This window comes from Pieris rapae, chromosome Z, assembly GCF_905147795.1.
Source record: "Pieris rapae chromosome Z, ilPieRapa1.1, whole genome shotgun sequence".
In the NCBI taxonomy this organism is placed as follows: Eukaryota; Metazoa; Arthropoda; class Insecta; order Lepidoptera; family Pieridae; genus Pieris; species Pieris rapae.
This window is the reverse complement of record NC_059534.1, coordinates 11717290-11742042: the sequence shown is the minus strand read 5'-3', so window position 1 is coordinate 11742042 and position 24753 is coordinate 11717290. Positions and strand designations below refer to the sequence as shown.

Sequence of the window (24753 nt, the reverse complement as noted above, 5' to 3'; positions counted from 1 at the left end):
ATGGGACAACATTTGACATAACACAAAATATTTGTGATGAAAATTGAAAAAAAAGGTTTTGAATGATTTAAAAGCTCATTGCTGTTTAGGATTTATAGGATACAACGAAATACAGATTTAACTTTTATAAACTTTTAAACAAAATTCGATATCAAAAAGTGACATGATCTCTTTAAATTCTTCGTTTAGTTTACGAACAGCCTCTGACCAAAATTCCCGTTTACTCTCTTCATCCTGGACTTGTATATGCACTTGTTTCAATTCTGCAAATCGTTATAGATATAATTATTGTAATTAATTCATGCCGCAATTACAATCAATTTAAACGTAATTAAAAAAGACTAATCTTGACGATTTGTTAGTAAATAAAGATTGAAATGTACTTCTGGCAACTCCGCACGCTATTAAATTGAACAAGCTTCGCAAATCGTCTTCATCCACCAGGCCTATATACAGCAGTCTCACCAGCCCTGGTATCAGCTCTACGAAACCCTGTAGTTGGACGATCGCGCCACGCCATTGGTGAATACTAAGGGTTACTAAACAAAGTACATTTTCATATAATTAAAAAAGAATGTATTCCACGTCTTAGATATAACATAACTCGTAGTAGTTAGAAGTATACGGTGTTTATATCACTAGGAAATAAATTTAGGACCTCTCATCCACTCACCAAACTGAGAAAAAAATTCTAATTTTATGACTCAAGATTTACGCATTATAAGTATTCTTAAAATTATATGTGACTACAGTATAAAAGCGTCTGTGTCATATAAAGATGTTCGTTTCTAGTCCCTCATGTGTGTCATGTGTGTCTCCCTCTTTAGTCGGCAGCTCATGTCTGAGCGTAGTGGTCAGCAACGAAGCATCCAGAGTGGACTATCTGCTTCCACCGGTTTCTGTCCAGCGCTTCTCTTATGACACTATAGCTTTGAAGACGAAGAGTCTTTAACTTGATCGGTCCATCTGGTTGGTGACGTGGCCACGTGATCTTTTGCCTTCTGTGTTACCAACCACGGTCAGTTTCTCCAAGTTCTCATCGCCTTTGCGCATAGTGTCAAAACACGTTTATTTTTTTGGAGCAGTTGGCGCACTTGGAGCAGTTTCCAGTGTTACATTGGACACTTTTGTCTTGTTTTCTTATGGTGTCTGTTATTGTAAATAGTAATCCTGTATGGAGGAAAGAAGATGCTCCCTCTCCGACCTAAGGGGAGGATCCTCGACCAGATTAAGGTATACATATCTATAATTGAGCGTTTTAGGGTTACGTCATCGCAGTTGGTAATTGTTTTGTTTTTTTTTGTTTAAAGAACTTTATTACAAAAACAAAAATTATTTATTTACATAAGAAACTTAATATTTATATGAATATATACGAGCGAGATACACGTCGCCATTAGCCGCCCCAATTTTAGTCAGCTATGTTCATTCTAACATGCATCTTTACTGCCTTTTTGAATTTGTCAAACACTCCAATATTGCGAATTTAAGATGGTAATTGATTAAATAATTGCACACCCTCATACCTAAAATAGATTTCTTCAAATAATTTGTACGCGGCTTCGGCAAGATAAGCAAACTCGCTCGTGTCGTTGTGTATTTAATTTTTTTAAACGACAAGCAACTATGGGTTAGAGTATAGAGTTATTTAAAAAAAATTAATAAAGATACAGGTGCTATATACATATAGTTGTTTAACTGTCATAATTTTGGTTTCTTGGTAGTTTAGGTAGTTAGTAGTGTAGGGTAGGTTTTATTAGTCGGTGTTAAATTTTTTAATCTAAATAATGATTTTATTAATTTATTTTGTAGGGTTTGTAAGTTAGTAATTATGTTTTTACATGCCGTACCCCATATTTCATTTAGATATATGAAATGTGGCTTGACTAAACAAATATAAATTAAATGACGTACGGATTGAGGAATACATTTTGATATTGACCAAAATCTGCCTATAAGTGATTTTAGTTTGGTAATTATTGTCTACAACTAAGACTTACCCAAGGTATCCCCGTATCGCCAAGCAATATGTCTAATATAGCAGCTTAAGTCGGAATCCTGCCTTTGCCGTTTAAATAGGTCGATGCCAAATTGCAAATGCGTCTCCCGGAGAGGAATGCTGGGTGTCAAGAACCGACGGATGTTGTCGTAGTCCCGTATTCGGACTGAAAATATAATTAGTAGCTAACCTAACAATCTAATATATCATTCTACTCGGTCTAGTGTATATATCGGTGTAGTATATCATAATTATACAGCGCGATAGTTGCTCATTTCAATATCGTGTTATTGCAATTGATATATTGATATATTTTAGTACACCTAAATGTATAAAAACCAGTTCCAGTTATTTCTGGTTTCACATATAGTATACATATAGCATATTCTACTAACAGAAAGCCATCAATAAATATAAATCGGGGCAGGCGATATTAACTCGACGCCAGGCTGTATCGGGTATATGATGACCGCCCACACCGTGAGACGCATCTGCGCGGCCAGGAATTTGATCTTCTCGACAGATTAACTGAAATCATACCAGAGGGATATCAACGGAAACTCCTTTCACCGTATTGATTAAAAAATCTGTTTTATTTCAAAACAGTTTTTACCTGCAAACGAAAATGTGGTCTGCGCAAAACGGTAAGCAAGGAAATAAGAGCTGCCCCGGTGCTGTCCGCTATGTGCGAGTACTCTAATGCCAATATTCGCAGATTTCTCATCTCCGCCAGGCTCCGCAGGAAACAGCGTCTAGTTTCTGGACGTGGTATGTGCTTACCACTGCCTTTTAAATTATAGTTAAATTTATTACTCCTATAAAGTTTTCTCATTTATATAGATATAAATTAATTATTACATTCTAATAGAATAATAATAATAAATTTTAATTATAACTTGAATCGCGAAAACCTTTATTTCTATAGAAATTAAATCATATTTTGGAGTCGGACAACAGTTTCATCCACTTGAAGTAGATAATACAATAAAAATTTTCAAGAAATACGTAATATTTTTATTTTTTATCACTAATCATACAAGATTTGAACACATTTACAGATCTATTAGAACGTTTCACGACAGTTTTTATAAAATCGAATCCATATTATCATCGAAATGACTACTTATAGTCATAATTATTTGAAGATAAATTATCAAGACGTTTTAAAATGCTACTTAGGGTAAGATTCACAGTTCGCTGCCATGAAATATAATTAAGGAAATTCTTTGATAAGCACTTCAGAGTTAATTTCGTGAGCATTAGGGAGAATTATTGTTGCTGTGCTATTCTCAATCGTGCGGTATTGGAAATTAGGTAGATTCTTCCGTGCCTCGTCCACCGATTCCCGGAGCCGGTCTGGGTTTACGGGCGGGTTACGCAGTGTCTCTTCCCTACATTCATTCAACAGATCTTGCATTTCTTCTTCTTTAAGGGGGTCGATAGACTGATTGCTCTTTTCCAAAAGTCTTTTGATATCATTGTCGATACGCATAAGCTTTTCTTTGCAAGATTGTGTACGCCACGGTCGTTTCGGATCGGGTCCAGAAAAAACGTTCTCTGGCAACTGTTTTTTGGCTCTGCAACGACAAAGGTATCATTATTTCCATGTAAGATTCTAGGAAAAAACAATATGTTAAGATTTTATTGGGATTATATTTTGGCGATTTCTTTCAACGGGCAGTTAAATAATAATAGCACCTTTGTTTTGGAAGTTTTTCAGTGGCTCAGATGAAGCATTTGCCTTGCAACTGATGTTTTTATTTACCTTTTTCTTATTTCCAACTCGAAACAATAGTTATGAGATCGACAAAATTTACTTCAACTTAATATAATTTATGGACTATGTCCTTTATCGTATTCTAAAATTTACCGCTTATTCTCAGCTAACAGCTCTCGTAACTTCCTCTCATTCTCATCCAATAACTTCTTATCGACAACATAAGGATTATCGTAAATCTCTTCTACTAAAACCTCACTTTCCATTTCCAGTCCATATTTCTGCTCAAATTCTTTCACTAATCCAGAGCATCGTTCGAGCATTTTTAGCTCGGGCACTTCTAAATCATGCAGTAATTTTGCCACTTTACATTTTTCTTCATCTGTAGCCATTGATAAAGCTCTTTGTTGTCATGGCAACGTAGGGTAACCGTCAAACAACTGGAAAACTCATAACCTAACCCTAAGCACATATTTTGTGTATGGTATTGTCATTTATTATCATAATCTATTGGGCGATAATCTAATTTGTGTGTTGTTAAAATTGATCGCCTTATTTTTTAAATATTATTTGTTGAATAAGTATCAATCTCGTCTTGAGCGCTGTCATGTGTCGTGCAAAAAAATAAGCCAGAGCTGGTGCATTCCTCGCTCAACCAATAAGTATCGCAATACAGCAAGGCATTAAATGTACACTGCTACAGAGACCAAACTTTATAAATTTGTTATAATTATATATTTTTAATAATATTTATAATTATTGTGTAGGTTACGATTGTAAATTCTCTAAATTTAATTGTTATTTTTAGGTTTTATGTAAATATATAAATGCAATAAAAAACGATTTCACAGCTTATATAGGTAAATTTAATAAAAGTTAGTTTTAGTAAAAATAAAACCATTGATACATTAATAGATCATATAAATTATGTTGTGTTTGTAACGAATAAACAAAAAGTGAAATAATTGTTTAAATGGTCCATTTAAACAATTATTTCACCACTGGAGCACTGGAAATTGGAATGCTACATTATCCCTGAGCAACAGACTTGCTTGGACCACTGAGTCGCCGCCCTATACTGATAAAGGTTTTATAGGAAATCTGCTTCATTTCTCCTTTATACAGGTATTCCTCAGTATTCCCATTTCCAATAATAAGTATTGATTTCATCAAAATGATGTGTTGTTTATAATTGTGTTCAATTTAACATTAGTAGTATTACTGAATGCCGAAAAAACGCCCCCCATATACATTCCAACCACGCTAAGAATTGAGGCACAAGGAACAATCACACACAATAGTTTGAAACAGGGAATACACAAAAGTAGTAAGGGACCACATAGTATCATTTTAATTTTAATATTTTTTATTCATGTGTATATTTTTTATTTTTATAAAATGACGTTGTCATAATGTTTATGAAGTTTATTAATGATCTCTATCTGTAAGTAGTTTTTTACACAAGAAAATGTTTGAATCGAATGACCAAAATAAAAATCACATAGTAAGGACAGCAAGTCAAGGCTGCCTTGTTAATTGTATGCACTATCCTAAACTTAATATAAAATTTGTATCAGACCAATGCGATATCGATATTTAATTCAAACGGTAAGACATAAATAAATATTGTTTATCCACTCAATGAGTCCCTACTAATTCGTTTAGAAAAATATTGTTTAGGTTGTTGCTTAAAACCGGTCCCTTAACATATTATGCACACAACACACACCGTCGACTTATTGGGTCTAAGGCCTAAGCCGGATTCCTCACCGATCGAGCGATCGAGAGCCGGGACTCGAAACTACGACCCCAGGCCAACAACACTCACTTATTTAAACGATGCTCATCAATGCAGGTTCTTTTGTCCCGTCGTCATACACATATTTGTCCAACATTCAAGTCAAAAAGTTCAGTCAAACGCTAACACTTATAAATCATAACGCCCGGTCATGAAAATTAAACCTTAATTTGCATATTATAGTTATAAAACCTTTTTCATATATTCTATTATTAATGTACAATACCTGTTATGTACGAGTAGTTGACCAAAAGAGGGTTCTCATTGGGAAGGACAAAACGCCACAAGAAAAGATATTTGAGTGAATGCGAATTGAAACAAGCTAACTGCTGCAAAAGACGTACACCCTCCAGGCGACTACAGCACATGTTCTCTAAAGAAACCAGCTGCAAGTTATCTTGGAAACTAAAAGGAAAAATAATAAGAAATATTTGTTAATTTAATATAAAAATATTATGCTTAGCTTGCGGTTAGTTGGTTAACTTGAATAGGTTTTTAAAATTTTATAAACCACTTCAGGCGAAACTGTTGATATAAATTTTATTACTATAAATAGAATTACTATTATATTATACTAACTAGTAAGTTTATAATTTTAATAAGCCATAGTCATAAGTGTTTTACATTTTTCTGAAGCCTCGTAATTTCTTAGTAAAATTTGCCGTTTTCTGCCAAAGCACATTACCTTAGTATATTCTCAAGTAGTTTAAAGAATGTCTTTCGTTTGTAGTAGTCCAGTCTGTTTAGTTGAATAAGTTGATCGCAGAATATCAGTCGATACATCTGCGCTTGCTTTAGCACCATTTTCTAGAAATAACAGTGAGATAATAAATAATCCTTTACCGAAACATAAATAAACATTCGGCACATGATAAGGAATATCGGAGACCGAGAAGCTTGGCAGCAGGGAAGTGACAGATCTCCTTTTTTCCTCTCCTTTTTCTCCTAAGAAGTGATTTTATATGCCTAAATTTTCGTCTGATGGCCTTAGCGTCACCAATTAATGTTTAAAATTCCTTTGAAACGCTTTTAAGCCCCGAAAAATAAATGTTCTTTTGTGTGTTTGATGAAGATTTGTATTGAAATGTAGACAATCTGAGATTCTAGAAATTACGACCACCGCTTTAGACAATGACTCAGGACACAAGACATAAATGGTACAGATATAATTTATGACGTGTTAGAAAATAGCAGCTAAAACCATGAGTTAAACCTTCAAAGTGGTTTCTAGAGATCGAAACAATTCTTTCATATACAGCGCTGTTGGTAACTTAAGAGCAGTATTAGCTTTTAAGAAATAACTGCCCAATCGTGTTGGCATCCGAATATTTGGGTACTGGTAGGTGAAGAGAACCGTCTCACAATGCAGCTCGCCAATGAAATACCGTTGGACATCGTGTATTGACCAGTACTGAGTGTTTGTGGACCTGAAAAAAAATATTGTGTTAAATTATAGTGATGCACGCGTTCCCATTTATATATTTTCACTAATTATCAAAAGCCAATGGTGCTACATCCCTTGGTATCTGCCTGAGATTTCTGTACTAGCAAAGGATAACGCAAAGTCTAATGGTGCAGTCCCGGGTTCGAACCTACGAACGGAAGGGATTCGCAGTTTCTATAAGTAAGCTAATGTTAATACGAGTACTTTTCATTTGGAATTTAATCAAATTATAATTTATTACTTCTGTAAAATTATTGACGAGTGTAAAATTGTGTAAAATTATTGGCGTTACTATTATTTTAATCAAATGAAGGAAGTGTGAAGCTCTTGTTTTTTTTAAAATAGAACATCTAAACGGGTAGGAGGCCTGGAGGATGTTAGTTGATAACGCTGCCCATGGACACTCTCAATGCTGAAATTCGCGGGAGCGTAGCCAGCCTTTTACGAATTTTTACGCGCTTTTTTTGAAGGACCCTAAGGCCAATTGGTTCGGATATACTTCAGTGAGCAGCTGGTTCCACATGGCGCTGCGCAGATAAAACAGATACGGGTGGAATTTCGTATTCTGCCTCAACGTCCAATGAATCTCAGCTGCAGGTATTAATACGAACAACTCCTCGGCACACTTTTCAATGTACGAGTAAATGCGGTAGAAGATCCAGAGATGCATATCTCTACGCAACGCCAAGGGATAAAGTCAATCGGAGAGGGATTGGTCGTCGACGAATCGAATCGCTCTTCGTAAAATACGGTCAAGTGGAAACTCCTCCTGCTCAGAGGTGAGAACAGTACTCCATGTGGGACGGCCTTAATAGTTTGGAAGCGATGGCCCGCCGTGAAGTTCCGTCTTGCTATTCTGAGCACACCAAGCTTTTTGGAGATAAATTTAGCCTTTCCCTCCAAATGGCCGCAAAACTGAATGTCGTTCGGTGTGTCAACGCCATGTATGCCTTCGAAAAGAAGGCATACAAAGAAAAGAAGGTTGTTGTTTCAACCAACCAACAAACCACGAAATTAATTGTTACCATGTGAAGTCCTACGACTAGCTGATGAGAGGCCTTTTCAGGCTTAAACAACTGTCTCCTAAAAATCCTCCTGCCCATGAAAAATCCTTAAAAGGTAATATCTTACATCTACCTTAGTACGTCATCTTCAGGTAACAATCCATCCGAACTCTCGACATAGTAGAGCCAAATATGTGGGTCTGAGGTCCAGTCATCAAGTGCCAGAGGCCCAGGACTCGAGTGATAGGATCTCGGCCATAGATTCCAACGAACTGCCTCAAGGTGGCCACCCACTTTCATACATTTACAGTCTTCTAAATTAGGAATACATTAGGATTAATACAGGATTGATTTTGTAGATGGATATGAGAAAACCGGCGTGTCATACAACCGAAAATTGTCGGCCGAAGGACCAGCCACTTACCGATAAAAAATATTTATGAAACCAACCATATCAAAAGATCATTCAACAACAATAATAATATTAAAAGTTATTATCTGGTGTACATACCTTCACTGTCCATTTTTTAACTTAACATTTTTTATCAAAAAATAGTAATATTAAAATAACTGAATAATAAATATAATATTTGTTTGAAACGCCAAATAATATAAATGTCAGCAAACATAAATTAAGCGCAGATGGCGCAGAGCTACGAAATGTTTAGAACGTTTAAAACGTAAGCTTAAATACTTTTTCATACACTTACCTATCTAAACCTCAGACAGCTATTTGATGTTTGTTATGTCACTTACGTGTCCATTTCCAAACTGATAACATACACGGACAAAGTTTACTTGTGAGCTAAACTTAGGGTAAGTCAGAAGAGACAGTGCTAAGTACGACCCTCTATTTAAAAGATATTGGAAGGCATGAAATAGTTTGCGGTTACTCTGGCAACTGTTGAGGCTCAGCGGTAAGTTTAGATTAATACTTAAACTTATTTAATTTTATCTTTATTTCTCAGCTTGAGCTAAGACTAAATTTGCACAAAACAATGCTTTCCTAACTCGCTTATTCTACACCGATTCCGTTGTCGTAAGAGCTTTAGTGACACACAGGTAAAAATTAAAATACATTTTTATCGGAATTTCGTTATATTTGAAAAAATAAATAATAAATATTAATAAGCAAATCATTTTATAAGATACGATATTTTTTAAATTTATGACCGCAATTTAATACAGATTTATATATCAAAACAGGAAATTAAAACAACAAGAAAATTCTAAAACTACACTGCATGCTTCTGTTATATTAGTAAGTACATATATTAATTCGAAATCCTCTAAGCGTCTCTTCACATAAATCGCAAGAATGGGTTCAAGATATATGTGCACAGATGGTCCTATATTATATTATGTTAATTTACATTCTAAAAAATTTAACCACAGTATAAGAATACAAGCATGAATAAAATAGAACAGTTTTGAAACTATTTGGTTTTACAAAAGAGATATGAACAAATAAAATTGATTTTATAGTTTAAGTTGTAGAAAAGCACAGAGCCATTAAGATGTCATTCACGAGAAATATGTAAACAAGCTATGGCTGATAGAATATGACAAATCATAAAATTATTTCAGAAGGTTTGCGAAACATAGTTATTTTTCTTTATGTTCATTTCTCTTTTTAATACCGAATTAAAGTACATTCAGAATACACCATAGATAAACTACTTCTTTGAGAGTTTAAATTCTACTTACAAAGAATGTTTAACAGAATTATTTGTTTACAATTAGTTTATTGTTAGTAAAGTTGAGAGGCGATGTTTAGGCAAAATTAGGTAGTGCTACTTGTCAAGTCATTTTGGACGCAATGTTATTGTCAAAATCCCGGGACATGAATTCAGTCTTACGTCCCAAAGGGAAAATTGGAAGGATTAATTTTGATAGCTACGAATAGTCTAAGTCATTTCAGTCCACGAGTGGAATGCTCAAATTGAAAGACCTCAGTGGCCGTCCACAACTGATATTTGAATCTGTTACATCACAAACCTCCCCTATACCATAAATTATCTAAATTACAGAGGTATAAACTTTAATTAAAAAAAAGAACGAAATTCCGCGTCTTACATTATAAACATTTATTCGCGTAAAATTTCAACTACTCGAGATTATATACTAAGGTAAATTTTAAATAACCAACAATTTGATATTTTTCTACAAAGCCTCAAACTTTTATCCTAATTTTGAAATTATAATTCAAATCTACGAAGCGTTGGTGACTGGGATAAGATTCGATGTTTAGACATTCATTTATTCGCCTGTTTATGGGAATGGAGATTCTTAAATTTTATCGATTCAAAGTGTCGGCCATGATCTTGAGACTTTTCCATTCTCAAATATCATAAATATAACATAAAGACTATAAAATTAGCTACCATTTTAATCTATACATATTATTTTTTAAGAATTATAATTATATATTTTACAATAGAATCAAACCCCAGCTACCTATATTTCACGGTACAGTCGCCACAGAATTTACTTCGCCATGAGTTCGTCACAGCCACAAAAAATCGGAGTGAGATCAGCAATGCGCCGGCGCAAATAATGGTCCTTGGCAAAAGGTTTATATACATGGGGTGTTTCACGTGTACACGGGGGTTTAAAAAAGCTAATCTACTCAATTACTACACATATTGTCACTTGACACCTTGTCATCTCTCAAGTGCCCATGGTCATTCATAAAATCTGTCAACAGTGACAGTGTATAGGTAGTGCAGGTCGTATAGTTCAATCGAAAATCGGTTCAAGATATGCAGCAATTGAAAACTGAAATACTCGGATAGAGCAACTACTAGGAACATAAATGAAATCCAATAAATAGAAGATACTCGTAACTAGCCTAGAAGCAAGCGGTATATAATTATATTTGGTAAAACCTCGCCGAGAACACTAGAGAGCAGGTCTCGTTTCGTCCAGCAACAAGCGAGCGAAAAGTTAAATAATCAAGCGGTCGGTTGAACGTGATGCGGGGGAGCGTTGGAAGTGGGCAGAGTGTGGGGAAGGTGAACGCCTGATTGTGTGGTTAAATGCGTGGAGTCACTTCGCTTAGGAGGTGCTGGTGGAGGTCTCTTCTTTATCGGCTTTGGCTCCTCGCGTCTCACTGGCAACGTTTCTCTTCCATACACGTTTTCGTAAAACGGATCTTCCACAGATCCAGCCCCGTAGTGCTCTTGCACTTAAATCCGTTCGCTCGCCTCCATATAATCGTCTGATAGCAGCTCTATTTTGCACTGCTGCGCAACTTGCCATTTCTTTCTCTTCATTTGTGCATCTGTAAAAAATTCTGTGGGTGGGTTACTGTTCGAATCTGCTAATTTCTTCGTAGACGATAATCTGGTGCTTTCATTCCGACGAGGGGGTAAAGGTTTTCTGGGAGACGGCGGTGCCTCTGTTAAATTGAATGTTATCTTTTTATTCTCTTTGTCGGTTGGAAGATCATCAGCAAAGTTGTCTTTTTTCATGGAGCTAGATCGCTCATAACATAGTTCTAACTTCTTCTGCAGTTCGACTAAACAAGCACCGAATGCCTTTTCTCTTAGAATCTTGTCGGAATCTAGGGATGATAATACTGGATTCACTCTGGCCAATGACGGCGGCCTCGGGAATGCCATGACTGAATCTGCAGGTAGGGGTGGTGGTGGCGGTGGTAGTGAATCAAGGCTGAGTGTAGAGCTGAACATTCCTGTGTCATGGACGTAGCTCGAAGACGTCATACTACTGCTACTGTAGACTGCGCTTTCGGATGTATCTGAAAAAAAAACACCATTACAGTCACAGCCTGTTATAACGACTTCGAAGGGACAACTCATATTTGGTTGTAAAAACGTTGTTATTAAGAACCTAAGACAGTAGAATTCAGCCGGGACCTTTGATTTAATCGATGCCAACGAAACGTTTTTGACTGTATTTATTATTTATATTCATTTCCTACAAAAGGTTAAATAGATTTATGATCTTAAAATATTTGACGAACACGAGTATTTTATAAGCATACCAGCTGCCCCCGCGTACTACGTTTCTCCTTTATGTGATTTTACTTAGCCTACCTGCTTGGTAAATTCTAGCATAGAACATTTTTCTGTGCTGCCCCTGAGACTGTTCGGGTTTCCGTAACGAAAACTTATTAGGTTGTTCAGTGAATTTTCCTCTATATAAGCCTCAGAGTTCAGGTCATAAGTTTTTGATTAACAAATAAAAATAGGGGTTAACCGTAGCGTATCTTGTATGCTGTATCATGAAAAAGAACAAAAAGAATTGCTAAAAAGTAAAGTAAAGATAAAAAAAGTAGCCAATTCTCAGACATACAGAATACATATGAGTCGTAAGTATCGTTCGAGTCGTTTCGGAGGAGTATAAGATCGAGAATTTTATATATTGGAAGATGTAGTTTGGTCTAGAACAGCAATCACTTTAGTTAACCTAAATTTTTACTTACGAGCCATAAAAATACAAAAACAATCTTTTGGCGTCCAAATGAGCCGATTTGCGAACAAACACAAATGAATAAGAGCATACCTAAAGAATGTCTAGGCTTTCTGGTGAGAGTGCTACAATCTCCTGGTTCGTTTTCAGGTTTGCTCCAGCTCTTACCTGCGTGCCGTTTGAGGGTATCATCCCTCTGGCGAGGTCTTCGGGTCAGGGTACTGGTGTCACCTCCCTCACTTTCGTCTTTTTCAGCCATTTCTTTAAGTTGCCGTGTCATCCAGGTCAAGGGAATGTTTGATTTCATCGATGGCTTGCGTTTGATTGTCCCTATAGTGAAAGTTTTAATTAAATTTAAAGTAAGTAAAAATGTTTAGAAAAAAAAAACGATTTTTAAATTATATATTATAATTTACGCGGGATGGACTTTAACTAGAAGCAGAAGGAAGAAGTCGTGGTTACGAAAGGTACGGGAGTGGACCGATATCATCTCCGCCGAAGAGTTCTTTAGATTAGCACCGGAAGAATTTTATCATTTCAGATTGTAAGAAAGTTAGAAGAAAAACACTTCTTTAACGGATTGAAGTTATGCATTATTGTAAACTTATAATTATTTAAACATAATTTTTCTTTTTGGACATTTTAACTATACGCAAAGCAGATGGCACACTAGGTCACACAATCCACAGAAAGGCAACCCACACAGATAGGTACCACAATGGTGAATCCCGCCACCACCCGTCTGCTCTCTGTCGGTAAATGTTTGTTTCAGAGAGCGCAACGTCTTTGTCATGCAGCCCACCTCAAGGAGGAACTACAGCATGTCAAACAGGTGCTGCACCGAAACAAGTTTCGCATCCCCCGGCTGCATCACAGAAACAAAAACAAGAGACAAACAGTTCCCCGCCAGCCAGCTTACCTGCCATAAGTAAAGGGAGTTACAGATAGAATTAGCCGGGTCCTAAAACGAGCATCGATTAATAGAATTTTCAAGCCGGACAAGAAGATTCAGCAATTCCAGAGACCAATCAAAAGTAACACCCCGAAGATGCAGGTATATACAAACTGGATTGCGACTGTGGCCTGTCTTACATAGGGCGAACTAAACGCAATATGTCCAGCAGACTCAAGGAACACATTGCGGACGTAAGACATAGACGACACACAAAATCAGCAGTCTGTGAACACACAATTGAAAAGCCTAATAATTACATACGCTTTGACCAACCGAAAGTACTTGCGAAAGAAAAAGATTATTCCCAAGATTGATACGCGAAGCCATTGAAATCAAAATACACGCCAATTTCAATAGAGAGGATGGCCTAAAATTATCAATCACCTGGGATCCAATAATATCCAAATTAAAATCTCAACACAAACAATCCGCGAAAATGGAGGACACCGTGAGCAATTTCTGCAGAAACCCTACATCTTTTAGTCGATACCAACTCCGGGGAAATAAATACAGATAATACAATATTTTCTACAGCTGACATTCAACACCTTTTCTTTTCAGTCACCGTGACCTCACGCACGCTGTAAAGCACGCGAAACGTCGGAAAAAAATAAAATTATGTTTCAATAATTAAACGTTTACAATAATACATAACTTCAATCCGTTAAAAAAGTGTTTTTCTTTAAATGTGTAAAAGTGATGTTAATAAAAGACAATACTATTGTATACATATTGTTACGAAGACGGGTCAACTGCAATGTTTTTAGATTTTTCCACTACTTAGAGAACTTTTCAGCAGGCTGAAATATTTATGACCGTTTCAGGAGAGGGTCAATCACATATTAGAAAATCGAAATTTACACAATGTTGCCGTAGTTTTCAGGAGGCTGAAACATTTTTTCAGTCGGTTTCAGAACACGTATAGACGAATGGTACACTTTTCAGCAGACCCGTTTTCAGGCGTTTTCAGGCCTGGTTATAACCCTTTGATGAAGGAATATTCTAGAACGAATTTTCTAGGTGTGGGACAAGCACTGTTTGATACGCGAAAGAGAGAAAAGATAAGAACCTTCTCGAAGCTAGACCGAGAACTCTAGAACGTCGTACGACAAGCACGTAGCAATGTGCGAAAGAGATAGCAAGTACGCGCGTTCTAGAATTAGGCGATCGCTACTCAGTAGCACTCCCGCCTAGAAAGTTCTCGTAAACATCGGAAACATCGTTCGAGATTCTTCCCAGGGATATATAAGCGAGCCAAAACGCGATAACTCAGTTCAGTTTTGAATGCGATTCCAAGCGATAAACAGCGAAGAGAAAAAGTGCGATTAAGTGATACCAGTGATAAAGTACTGAGTGATTTAAGTGATTAGTGACAGTGTTTCATTGTGTGTGTTATTAGTGCTTTTCTGTAAACGAATTCCTCGTAGATTTTATAGAAATAAACCCTTGAATAAATCGACGGCAGTTTCTATCCGATCCCCTAGCTCGTAACAATATATATAGAAAGTTCGTTTATTGTCGAACTTCCATTATTTACACAAATAACACAATACATATATACACAGTTGTTGTAAATAAAAATGTTTTATAATTTATATTTGATATTTGTACACTTTTTTTTATAGAACAGGGGGCAAACGGGCAGGATGCTCACCTGATGTTAAACGATACCGCCGCCCATGGACACTCTCAATGCCAGAGGGCTCGCGAGCGTTTTAAAAATTGGTACGCTCTTTTCTTTAAGGACCCTAAGACGAATTGGTTCGGAAATACTTCAGTGGGCAGCTGGTTTCACAAAGTGGTGGTGCGCGGCAAGAAACTGCTTAGAAAAACCCGCAGTTGTGAAACGGCGGACGTCGAGGTGATACGGATAGAATCTCGTATTCTGCCTCGACGTCTGATGATGAAACTCAGATGCAGGTATTAAACCGAACAACTCCTCTGATCACTTTCAACTTTTCAACTTCAACTTCAGACACAAGTTTGTTCCGGTGCTCATCAACAACTGACCAAGAGATACCTGCCCGGCCAGTGTAAAGAGTATCCCAGTGCTGTCAACCGCATAGCAGTGAATGTTGCTAAGTTGCAACATATTGAAATTAGAAGTATTAAAAAACACTTACCCATAGGAAACTCGCAATCAAAAGCACTCTCAGACGCAGTGCCTCCATCTGATAGACAACCGCTGGAACTAGATGACGAAGCGCGGGAATGTCTGTTGACAACGAAAACCTCTCTTGTAAAATTATTAACTGACATTAAACCTTTGCGACCACCAAATGCTGAAGTGCGTCATCTGTGAACTCGAACGGATATCGACAAACTCACTTAACACAGCTTAGGTTTTCAGAATACAAGGGCAGAGGCATCAAGTATTGCGTCAATTGATATTTAGCTCTATTTCTCATCACCATTTTGTTTTGAAACGCTGACAGTATTACAAACATCTGAACTTTAATAATTAAATTGTTATGTATCTACAGAATTGTTGAACTGATTTTGATTTGTTTGACTGAGTCGCCAATTAGCCATAACAATTAGTAGAGTTACTGTATTTATCTAATTCCAGAAAATATCAAATATTACTTATGAAAGGTACACGCTTAGCTTGTCAAATAAAATCGCACAGCATTTCGCAACTTGCATAAATGTGCTAAAACAATTAAAATACATATAACATCAGGGTTAAGCAAATATTATATTTTAAACAGTGATAGAATGTGCTGGGCTTAAATTTAGACATTTTTATATAATTAGTTTAAGATGAAGTTTTAAGTCGAGTTTGTTGTGCTTGAAGTGTTTTTTCCGCAACTGTTCTGCTTTCACTATTCATACAAAGAATAAAATGTCCGCCTTATACATGATAACTTAGTTCTTATATTTTCCGTTTCCAGTCAATGTGGACGCCCATGGAGTTTTTGAAACCTTAATGCACCCAACCCTTTATTCAAGAGTTTTAATTTTCAACTCTTTTCAACCAGTATTTAAATGAATAAATATAATATTTAGGAACTTTAATTGTCACCACAGACTCGATTAAAAGCCATCTTGTTTTGACAAACAGAACAAGAAAATATTAATACCAACCTTCCACTACTAATATCGGAATTGGCAACACTCGCATTGCTGGATGTTGGCTGCACTGAATTGGTTACCATCGGCGGGTTGTTGGTTTTAGTGGGTATTGAGGAGATCTGAAACGAAGATTGATGACCTTAATAAGAGAGTAAGGGTTCACGCGAACTAGTAGTCGCAAGTGCTAGAGAAAAGTTCTCCTTTTTTCCCTACGATCTACTTGTACATAGCATTTTATCTTTATGGTTAAACGGCTAACGGACGGTATATTTATACTTAAGGCAGAGGTCGTGACCATTATATTATATCCGTCTTTTTGTACAGATTTTTCTATTATTTGCAGGCAAGCGCTACACCGCGTCTCTTATTCATTTTACAATTTTTTAACAGTAATACTTCCAGGTGCGACCTGGACGTCTTCAATACATTATTTTTGTATTGGTTTGTTGCTCCAGGTCGTAGCTGGCTTCTGCAAACATTGGACATAGCAGAGTAAATGCGTAGTCCGAGTGTAATTAATTTAATATTTAAGGAATTCTGTAATACATATCGAAAAAGTTGGTAATTGAGTTCATAAATAAATTCAAGTCATTGACAAACGTAGGTCAGAGATGTGGCATAACTTACAGAGCAAGAACGCGCATGAGCCAAGTGATCTAAATCTTCTTGAGTGAGCTCTTCTACCAGCGATCTATAGTTTTCTAGCAGCTGCCTTCCATGCTGGAATAAGTTTAAATACATTTTTATTTATATCTTTTCACGTTAAATGGAAATATTTGTTAGCTTTTTTGTTATCTTATGTCAGACTTAATTTCAAATACAATGTTTGTAAACTCCATGTATTGGAAATCGTATTGGACATCTTGGAAATCGCTCAGATTTGGTTTAGCTTGTCTATCATATAATGACTACATAGCATTACATACAATAACGACGATTAAATAATAGAAAGTGCTTGTTTAGTAGCCAAAATTAGCTAAAATTGCGGAGCTGTGTTCGTTTTACTAGTCCTAGCCAATAATAAATTATTTAATAATTAATAGCTAGCACGTTTGTACATATACAGACTATTGTTAAAAACCGCCATGGATATCTATCTATACCTCATCATATTCTTAGTTGCTACGCAATAGTATTGAAATAATAATTGCTTTTTTATACGTAACACCAGTCTGAACACGTTTGAGATGAACTGAAGTGTTTTTAACTCGACAAACTGAAATCAGGGCATTTGTTGCCCGGTACTACTATGACATAAATAAAAACTTACTTTAGCTATTCTCATGGCTGTAATCCACCTATCCAATGTCTGCTGGTCATCAGCGCAGAGGAACTTAATGAATTTCACACTCTTCGGTTGCTGCAGTCTCGGATGCTTGATGGCGAAGCAAAAATCAGTTGGCGATTTATACTTCTTCTTCCAATTAACACCAACGTATACTTCGTTATTGTCGAATGTCGTCAGACACACCAGCTCCTTCAACGTTTTCACCTTGTCTTTCGGCACATAGTATAGGCCTAGACAAAATAACCAATATTGTTTAGAAAACGTTTAGAGTCACTATACAAAGGTGTGATTACAATAAGGACAAATAAATATCTATAGACAAGAAATAATTTTGCATATATCAACTTATTAACAGTGTCAATAGGCTGAGACGCATATATATTTAAACCTCAGCCAATAGCATAACATTCGCATGAGCTTTCTCGCAGGGCAATATATAAACATACTAACCAGAAGGTCTAAGTACGAAGTAGTACTTCTTCCATCCCTTTTTAGCGTCACTTTTCAGATAGAGAAAGCCTTCCATGGGTGGTACAGTATGTCCCGAAATTGATGGAGTTGTGCTGCTTTGGCCAAAGAATTCGTCGATGATGACTTGTCGTAAATTATCGTCGTGGTCGCTGGACCAACCTGTTGACCAACAAAAAAATATTGTGATACCTGGATTTAGGAGCTTAGAAATGAACTGAGAGATATGTTTGCATCTCCACTTTAGACATAATAATCCCTCTGGACGTTAATATATTTTTTTCCTCATTTATATCATGGAAAAGAAAGTGTCGGCGCGTAGAATTTTGCCGTTAAACAATTTTGGGGTAAAATAAATTGGTCTTATATAAAAAAGCACCTCGGTCATCTTCGCTAAGTAGAAACTTTTCTGGTGTTTGAAAAAGCAAATTTTTCTCTGGTCGCTCTGCAAACAGTATTTTGTTCTTCCACTCTCTGGTCCATAGCATTAGGTTGTCCACCAGCATTTCGTGGTCTTCGTACACACGTTCTGAAATAACATTATGAGTTTTATATGAAAATGAAATGAAATGTCCATTCTAGTAAGTTGCAAGCCTGCTCAGTAAGTTGCAAGTTTTGAAACATATAACGCGATTTGTCTATACTACAACGAAGCACTTATTTATTTATTTTATTTTATTCACACTTCGTTGCTAGAAAGAAACACAAATCACACAATACATTTAATTTACAAGGGATGCAACGGGTGGCCCTATCGCTAACAAGCGATCTCTTCCAGGCATTCTATTCTAATCACATACATACTTCTCTCTGTGTAAGGCATAGAACGTTAATCAATTCTGCAGTACTAAGGAACGTATACGTTTAGATTAGTGGAAATTAGAAGAAGTCGAGTCGTATGAAATATGTATTGTTGAATTGTTAAAGACATTTTACATATTATGGTTGTATTTAAAAAAAATAGTTCGATAGTTTGTAATAATTGACGATTGTTGAACTTGTTTTTTAAATTTGCACTGTATTGCACTGATTATATGAATAATAACATGGGTATAAATAACTGTGTTAACAGTTGCTGCAGGCAATCCTCTCATAACAATAACTTACCCATGTGCAAATCTGGGAGCTGCTCAACGATCGCGTACTTAGGCTCCATGGTCACGTGATTTTTGTCAGCGAGCAACCTAGTGACGTAGCCACACGTCATTTTTTCGTCCACTAAAACGGTCTTCCACGACCCGTCATTAGAAAAGGCCTTGATAAAAAGTTTATTTACGTTCTCCTCTCTCATTCGTTCCAAAGCCATTTTTATTTTATCGGCCTTCTGTTGATAAAGGGAACCCTGTAAGTTTGAGTATATACTAAGCGATTCTGTGACGTGCCAAAATAAAAAATTGAGCCACAAAGCCGAGATATTTTCTAATAACCTGAGTTCATCTTTATAAGACACATATACCAGAACATAAAAGCTAAATGTATTTTCTACATATTGTGTTTACTGAAGGATTTAACAAGAGCTACTGACAAATATGTAACTTGATATATGGAATATGAGCCTTGTCTATAATGGCGCTAAAAGCAAAATATTTCGTCTTCTGTTGTGTGACAGGAGCAGGTTTATAATAAATATACAAGCAATACATATTTATCAAGCTTATATGCTACGCGTTTGCCTATTTTTGCAGGAAGAACTGCGAAATCCCGGACTAAAAACAAACTTACTTACTAAAAATAAACCTACGAGACGGTGCCTGCTTCAATCTAATTGTATTGATACAATATTAACGCTTACATTATGTTTTATATTACAATGTAACCCGACTTGATGCCCGGCTATGCACTGATGCACTTTCTGTCTATGTATATTTAACCATTTTATTTTTTTATATATGCCACATCTTTAGTTATAACCAAAGCTGGCGCAACAAAATTTTAAACTATAAAATAATTATTAAGAACACAAAGCGAATTTAATAAATAACGATCTTTTAAATTTACCTTTTGATTGGGATATGTTTCATAGGCTTTTGGTATTGGCACTGCTAGAAGCCGACGCTCGAGAGCATTGAAACCTGATAAAGTAAATGCTTTAACATTATAAATAAATTAAAAGTCACAAAATACAAAAGTCACTATACAACATACAAAAAAAATACCCTTTAATGTATTGCTACTTCTCTTGGCAGAGTAGAAAATGTTTGCCTTGAAAACCGAATATTGAATTTGTTTATTATTCCACATTGAATAATCTTAGGTCATTATTAATGTATTGGGGTTTCACTTAGAACTTTTTAACTAATGCCCAAGAACTTTTATAAGTTTGTCCGTACTCCACGAATGATTCAGAATAATCATTATTTTAATTTATAGGTTATTGTACTGACCGTATCACTAAAGGTGCGAAGCTCCATCTGTCTCCTTGATGTCCTGACGCTGGGGAACTTCTCCGTCCACTCGGTCTTTTGAAGTCGTTGAGAAATCTATAAAATAATTAGAAATTTTAATATGCTGCATCGATCAATTAATTGACGGACTTCACCACCTTAAATACAGTACTGTCATTTTGAGAAAATAATCGTTAATTTTATAAAAAATACTCAACTACCCACATTATCAACGACAAAATATTATCTGTCAATGAGTGACAAGCCAACATTTAAGCATAAATACGAATAAGAGCCATCTACTGGCAACGCAAAATCTTTAATACACTTTTCGATTGTGTAACCAATCCGCATCCAGTGATCTATATCTGTTAATGAACCTAGACGCTAGAGGGCACTAGACGTCAATAGGTCTGTGGTGATCTTAGCTTATTCGAGGACAAAATAACGTTAACTAGCATCGTAAAAGAAAATTTAAATAAATATTGTCTTTACTTTATATTGTAACCTTTTATAGAATTTTGACACTAAGACACGTATGTTGTTCCATGTTTGTGGAATTAAATAATAATAAAAGCCATTTATTTCCAACAACCTTAAATAACATTTTTATCTAAAACCTTTTTTTCTTCTTTATTTTACAAAATAATATAATACATAATATATCACAAAATGTTACATTAGAAAACCGTTGTGGTTTGTATTACTGTAACCATAGCAGTCTGTAACAAAGGCATATAAAAGTAGTTTTTTAATTTAGAGTTTATGTTGGTTAGTGTTAGGCTATCTATTATCTGCTTGGCTTGGCTTGCTTTATTAGCCGCGGTAACAAATACCGCAGCGTTCACTCGCCAATCGCCATATACGTTGTTTGCTCTCGATGTACAGCCTGTCGATTCTGCTAAACCGTGATTTTAACTCGCAACTCATTTCATAAACCGCGCTCCCTTCGTCACTTCATTTTTGGAATCTCACGGTATTCTGTTCAGCAATTTCACTTTTCGTTTTTGTGAGTGAAGGGAGTTGGTAGATGACTTACTAAGTGAGTTTTTGTCTATGAATATCGTGACAATTAACCCATTTTATTTATAAAAAGAGTTAATTGTCAAAATTTTCATAATTATAAACAAAATACATGTTTACTATTTTATTCGATAAAAATAAAAAATAGAATACGTAGGTACATCAATCATGTTTTGGGGGACCTAGATTAAATTCAAATTAGATGAATGCACTTGTTTAATGTAGTGTAAATATAAAAATGTTTTGCCAATTATAACCTTATGAATATTGTTAAGATGATATTGATATTGACCGTACAGCCCATCTGGCAAAGGGGCCGCTTAAAGGTAAGTTATAAATTAATTTATTTATTAATACATCTTAAGTTACGTGTTTTATTTATAACTTCCAATGAAGAGTTTATATTTAATATTTACTATAACCCTACAGGCGACAACTGAAAGCCGTGGTGTTTGTGAGGGACAGACAACTTTAAAACATTCATTATATTTCGGCACGAAACAAAGGATACCCAGCATCTGGATATATTATCACAATTTAAGAATATTATCTTAACAAAAATATTATCATGTCACTCTTAAAGTGATACTCTCCGCAAATGGTCTAAGGATTCAAACTAAACAGGATGGATAGATATCTTAAATTTGAAAATGTTACTAAAGGTGAGTACCAAAGGTTTCATATAATATTTTGTTCAGAATAAATGTGTAATAATCAATTTGGATCAAATCTATAAGCTTTCAATTGCTCAATTTTATACCAGTGTAAGTGATCAATATTGATTTTTATTGATATGTTGGAAATTACATTGCTATAACTTATTTTATAAATATAGAAGCAATCAATATTAAAAAAGTAGTTATTGCTGCTGACTCCAGTTTAGCACTAAACATACCCTTTATGAGCCTGAACCATTGATTTGTTTCATTTATAAATAATTGTTTTAATCCAAATCAAAGAAAATCTAGGGCAAACCTTTATTACGATATAGGATTTTTATTCATACTATTGAATCAAATATTATGTGCAAAATAGTGTAATAAGTGCCTTTGTTACGATAAAACTCTTAATAATATTTGGCTTATTTATGAAACTAGTTTTTAAAAAACTTTACTTAGAATTACAATAGTATTCCATACATTCTTTTTAAACTTCACAAGCCACTACGCTTCAGGTTATCCTAATCAAAATAGTTTTAGGTTTTGTGTGTTGTTTGTATTAATTACAATTAATAACTTGCATAAAACAATATGATTAAATTGCTATTGGTATGCAATATTATTGTGTATGTAGGTATGGTCACATACCACATCTCACTATTTACAACAGATAACAATAGTATTACAGCCATCAGCGGTATTCATCAAGAACGAAGCAGATAATGAACAATGATGGAAAAGAAGATATATTAAACTGAGATCAACAATTGATTTATATGAAAAATTGTATGACTGTGTTTAAGATAATTGTGTACTTCATAATATTTTTTTTTTGTATTTAATAATATTATATTAATAAAATGATTTATTAAAACTACTATTTATTTAATGACTGCCTATTAAAAACGTAGTTACCCTAAAATACATGGCTAAGGAGAAATAAAATATATATATGTGTGTTTCTGTATAGGTAAATAAAAGAACAGAATAATAACTTATACAACATGATTTAATGTTAATAATAAACTTTTAACACACTACAAAATAACTTTCAGTAATACAAACTTAAACTTAAGTATAATAAAAACTAATCAAACCCAGCCTCACAAAGAGCTAATCAATTACTACGTTATTTTGTAGACAAATATATGTATTTATATATTTTCTAATCAGTTAAGAAAAAGTCATTGTTATGAACAAAAAAATTAAAAAGGTTAATAAGTACTTAAACTATCATGTACATAATGATGTTATTTTATACATGTGTAAAGCAGAATAATGTTTTTATTCAAAGCCTTAATGTTATACCTATCAATATTTATAAAGATATAAGAACCGCCAATTTTGGTTGTTCGGGCTGTGATATCATTTATTATAAATTGAAGGATAGTTGAAATTCAATTATTTGAAAATATCTGCACTGTTGTGTCTTTCTATATCCAGGGGTCCTTGTCATTGATACAAATGTGATATTCTTCTTCAAAGGCAGAAAAATTCAACCAGGATTTTTTGAACATTGGAACTCTGAAATTATTACATTAATAATTTTAGTATACTTTACCTACTTATAAAATAGGATGAATCTACTGGAGACAAGACATGATGAAGAGTCCATTGAAAAATTGGTTCTGAGATAAAAATTATATTTAATTGATAAAATAATCAAAATGTTTACCTTAGATTATCTATTTACTAGACTCTTCGTTCATCTCAGCAGCCCATATAGGAAATGTTTTAGGTTTCGTAAATACCACATAATGTCTTAGGTATTGGAAAAAAGCGATAGTAACCAAGGCCGAGAAACCAATTGGTCGTTTCATGCCTTTTTCTTCGCCATCTATAGATATTGTATTAAGTATTTTTCAATTATTTACATAATTTATTTATTGAAATAGAGGTTTAAAGTGGACGGGCCTTCTGTAAGAATAAAAAAGTTCTATTTTACTAAACTTATAGATATAAATTTATCGTAAAAAAATGCTGTATTTATAAATATTAATTTATAAACTTACCACATATATATAGATTGTCCTATATTAGAATATTTTCACATAAAACCGCCTTTAACTTCGCTAAAAAATGGCTAACTCACATGTAAATCATAATTTCACCTAGGAAAGAGCAACTTTTAATTTGACGTAAAAAATCGAGTTCACTGCCGATTTTAATCCACACGATATGTCAAATGGTGTCATCAGAATGCGAAATAACAATTAACAAGACTATTTGAGCATAAGTGATTTGAGTCTTAAATTACAGTTCCAAATGTAAACAATCTCACTTGAGCGGCGCTTTTGTCGCGGTTATTGTTTATCAGAATACCAAATTGTAACCTGACACCTTCACGAGTGATTTGAGTGCGGAATCCGCTGTGAGAATTTGTAAAGTGAGTTACAGAATCGACAGGCTGTTCCTTGGGTGTCCTCTTTTTCTTTTTCCCGCAGGTCCTTCCCATATTGTGGTTTATAAATTTTTGACCTAATAAACACATGTACCTAACTTTTA

At 34.9% G+C, this 24753-nt stretch overlaps 4 protein-coding genes and 1 long non-coding RNA gene across 6 annotated transcripts in view; all 5 read right to left on the bottom strand.

The window, feature by feature from the left end:
- Positions 1-117: 117 nt before the first annotated feature.
- LOC110995304 lies at positions 118-8486 on the bottom strand. Its single transcript, XM_045634223.1, has 10 exons — positions 8474-8486; positions 8096-8288; positions 6728-6941; positions 6200-6321; positions 5741-5919; positions 2613-2785; positions 2395-2527; positions 2001-2165; positions 384-539; positions 118-263 (listed from the first exon to the last, which is right to left on the bottom strand). The coding sequence occupies exons 1-10, from the start codon at positions 8484-8486 to the stop codon at positions 118-120; spliced, it is 1494 nt and encodes a 497-aa protein (XP_045490179.1).
- On the bottom strand, positions 3078-4172 carry LOC110995597. The gene is made up of 2 exons (XM_022262849.2): positions 3870-4172; positions 3078-3576 (listed from the first exon to the last, which is right to left on the bottom strand). The coding sequence occupies exons 1-2, from the start codon at positions 4106-4108 to the stop codon at positions 3213-3215; spliced, it is 603 nt and encodes a 200-aa protein (XP_022118541.1). The 5' UTR covers positions 4109-4172; the 3' UTR covers positions 3078-3212.
- A 598-nt stretch (positions 8487-9084) lies between the features above and the next one.
- The window catches only part of LOC110995424 (ras-associated and pleckstrin homology domains-containing protein 1), a 93466-nt gene continuing 77797 nt past the window's right edge, over positions 9085-24753 (bottom strand). The window contains exon 14 of one of the 2 annotated variants that reach the window (XM_045633951.1): positions 9085-11116. In XM_045633951.1, coding sequence (XP_045489907.1) covers positions 10917-11116 — 200 coding nt within the window. In that variant the 3' untranslated portion in view covers positions 9085-10916. The remainder of the gene's footprint in view (positions 11117-24753) is intronic. The other variant, XR_006751163.1, reaches the window with a different exon arrangement.
- LOC110995451 (abnormal cell migration protein 10-like) lies at positions 11110-20689 on the bottom strand. The gene is made up of 11 exons (XM_045633956.1): positions 20567-20689; positions 20181-20254; positions 19290-19524; positions 18562-18711; positions 18165-18344; positions 17697-17944; positions 17054-17146; positions 16439-16545; positions 15475-15566; positions 12565-12726; positions 11110-11722 (listed from the first exon to the last, which is right to left on the bottom strand). Exons 3-11 carry the CDS (start codon positions 19486-19488, stop codon positions 11151-11153), a joined length of 1803 nt encoding a protein of 600 aa, XP_045489912.1. The 5' UTR covers positions 19489-19524; positions 20181-20254; positions 20567-20689; the 3' UTR covers positions 11110-11150.
- On the bottom strand, positions 23548-24682 carry LOC123690539. The gene is made up of 3 exons (XR_006751164.1): positions 24261-24682; positions 23924-24165; positions 23548-23772 (listed from the first exon to the last, which is right to left on the bottom strand). It is a non-coding gene; the product is annotated as an uncharacterized LOC123690539 (long non-coding RNA).

What these genes read in the sequence shown, in the direction of transcription:
- LOC110995597 (XM_022262849.2), bottom strand. Translation starts at nt 4,108, where the DNA reads ATGGCTACAGATGAAGAAAAATGTAAAGTGGCAAAATTACTGCATGAT. An exon ending in CTGTTAGCTGAGAATAAGCG is followed by an intron (nt 3,577 to 3,869) that starts GTAAATTTTAGA and finishes TTGTCGTTGCAG; the next exon opens with AGCCAAAAAACAGTTGCCAG.
- LOC110995304 (XM_045634223.1), bottom strand. An exon ending in CTACTTGAGAATATACTAAG is followed by an intron (nt 5,920 to 6,199) that starts GTAATGTGCTTT and finishes TTTTCCTTTTAG; the next exon opens with TTTCCAAGATAACTTGCAGC. An exon ending in GACCACATTTTCGTTTGCAG is followed by an intron (nt 2,528 to 2,612) that starts GTAAAAACTGTT and finishes GTATGATTTCAG; the next exon opens with TTAATCTGTCGAGAAGATCA.
- LOC110995451 (XM_045633956.1), bottom strand. Translation starts at nt 19,488, where the DNA reads ATGGCTTTGGAACGAATGAGAGAGGAGAACGTAAATAAACTTTTTATC. An exon ending in TCCGATATTAGTAGTGGAAG is followed by an intron (nt 15,567 to 16,438) that starts GTTGGTATTAAT and finishes CGTTGTCAACAG; the next exon opens with ACATTCCCGCGCTTCGTCAT. An exon ending in TGATTGCGAGTTTCCTATGG is followed by an intron (nt 12,727 to 15,474) that starts GTAAGTGTTTTT and finishes CTTTCACTATAG; the next exon opens with GGACAATCAAACGCAAGCCA.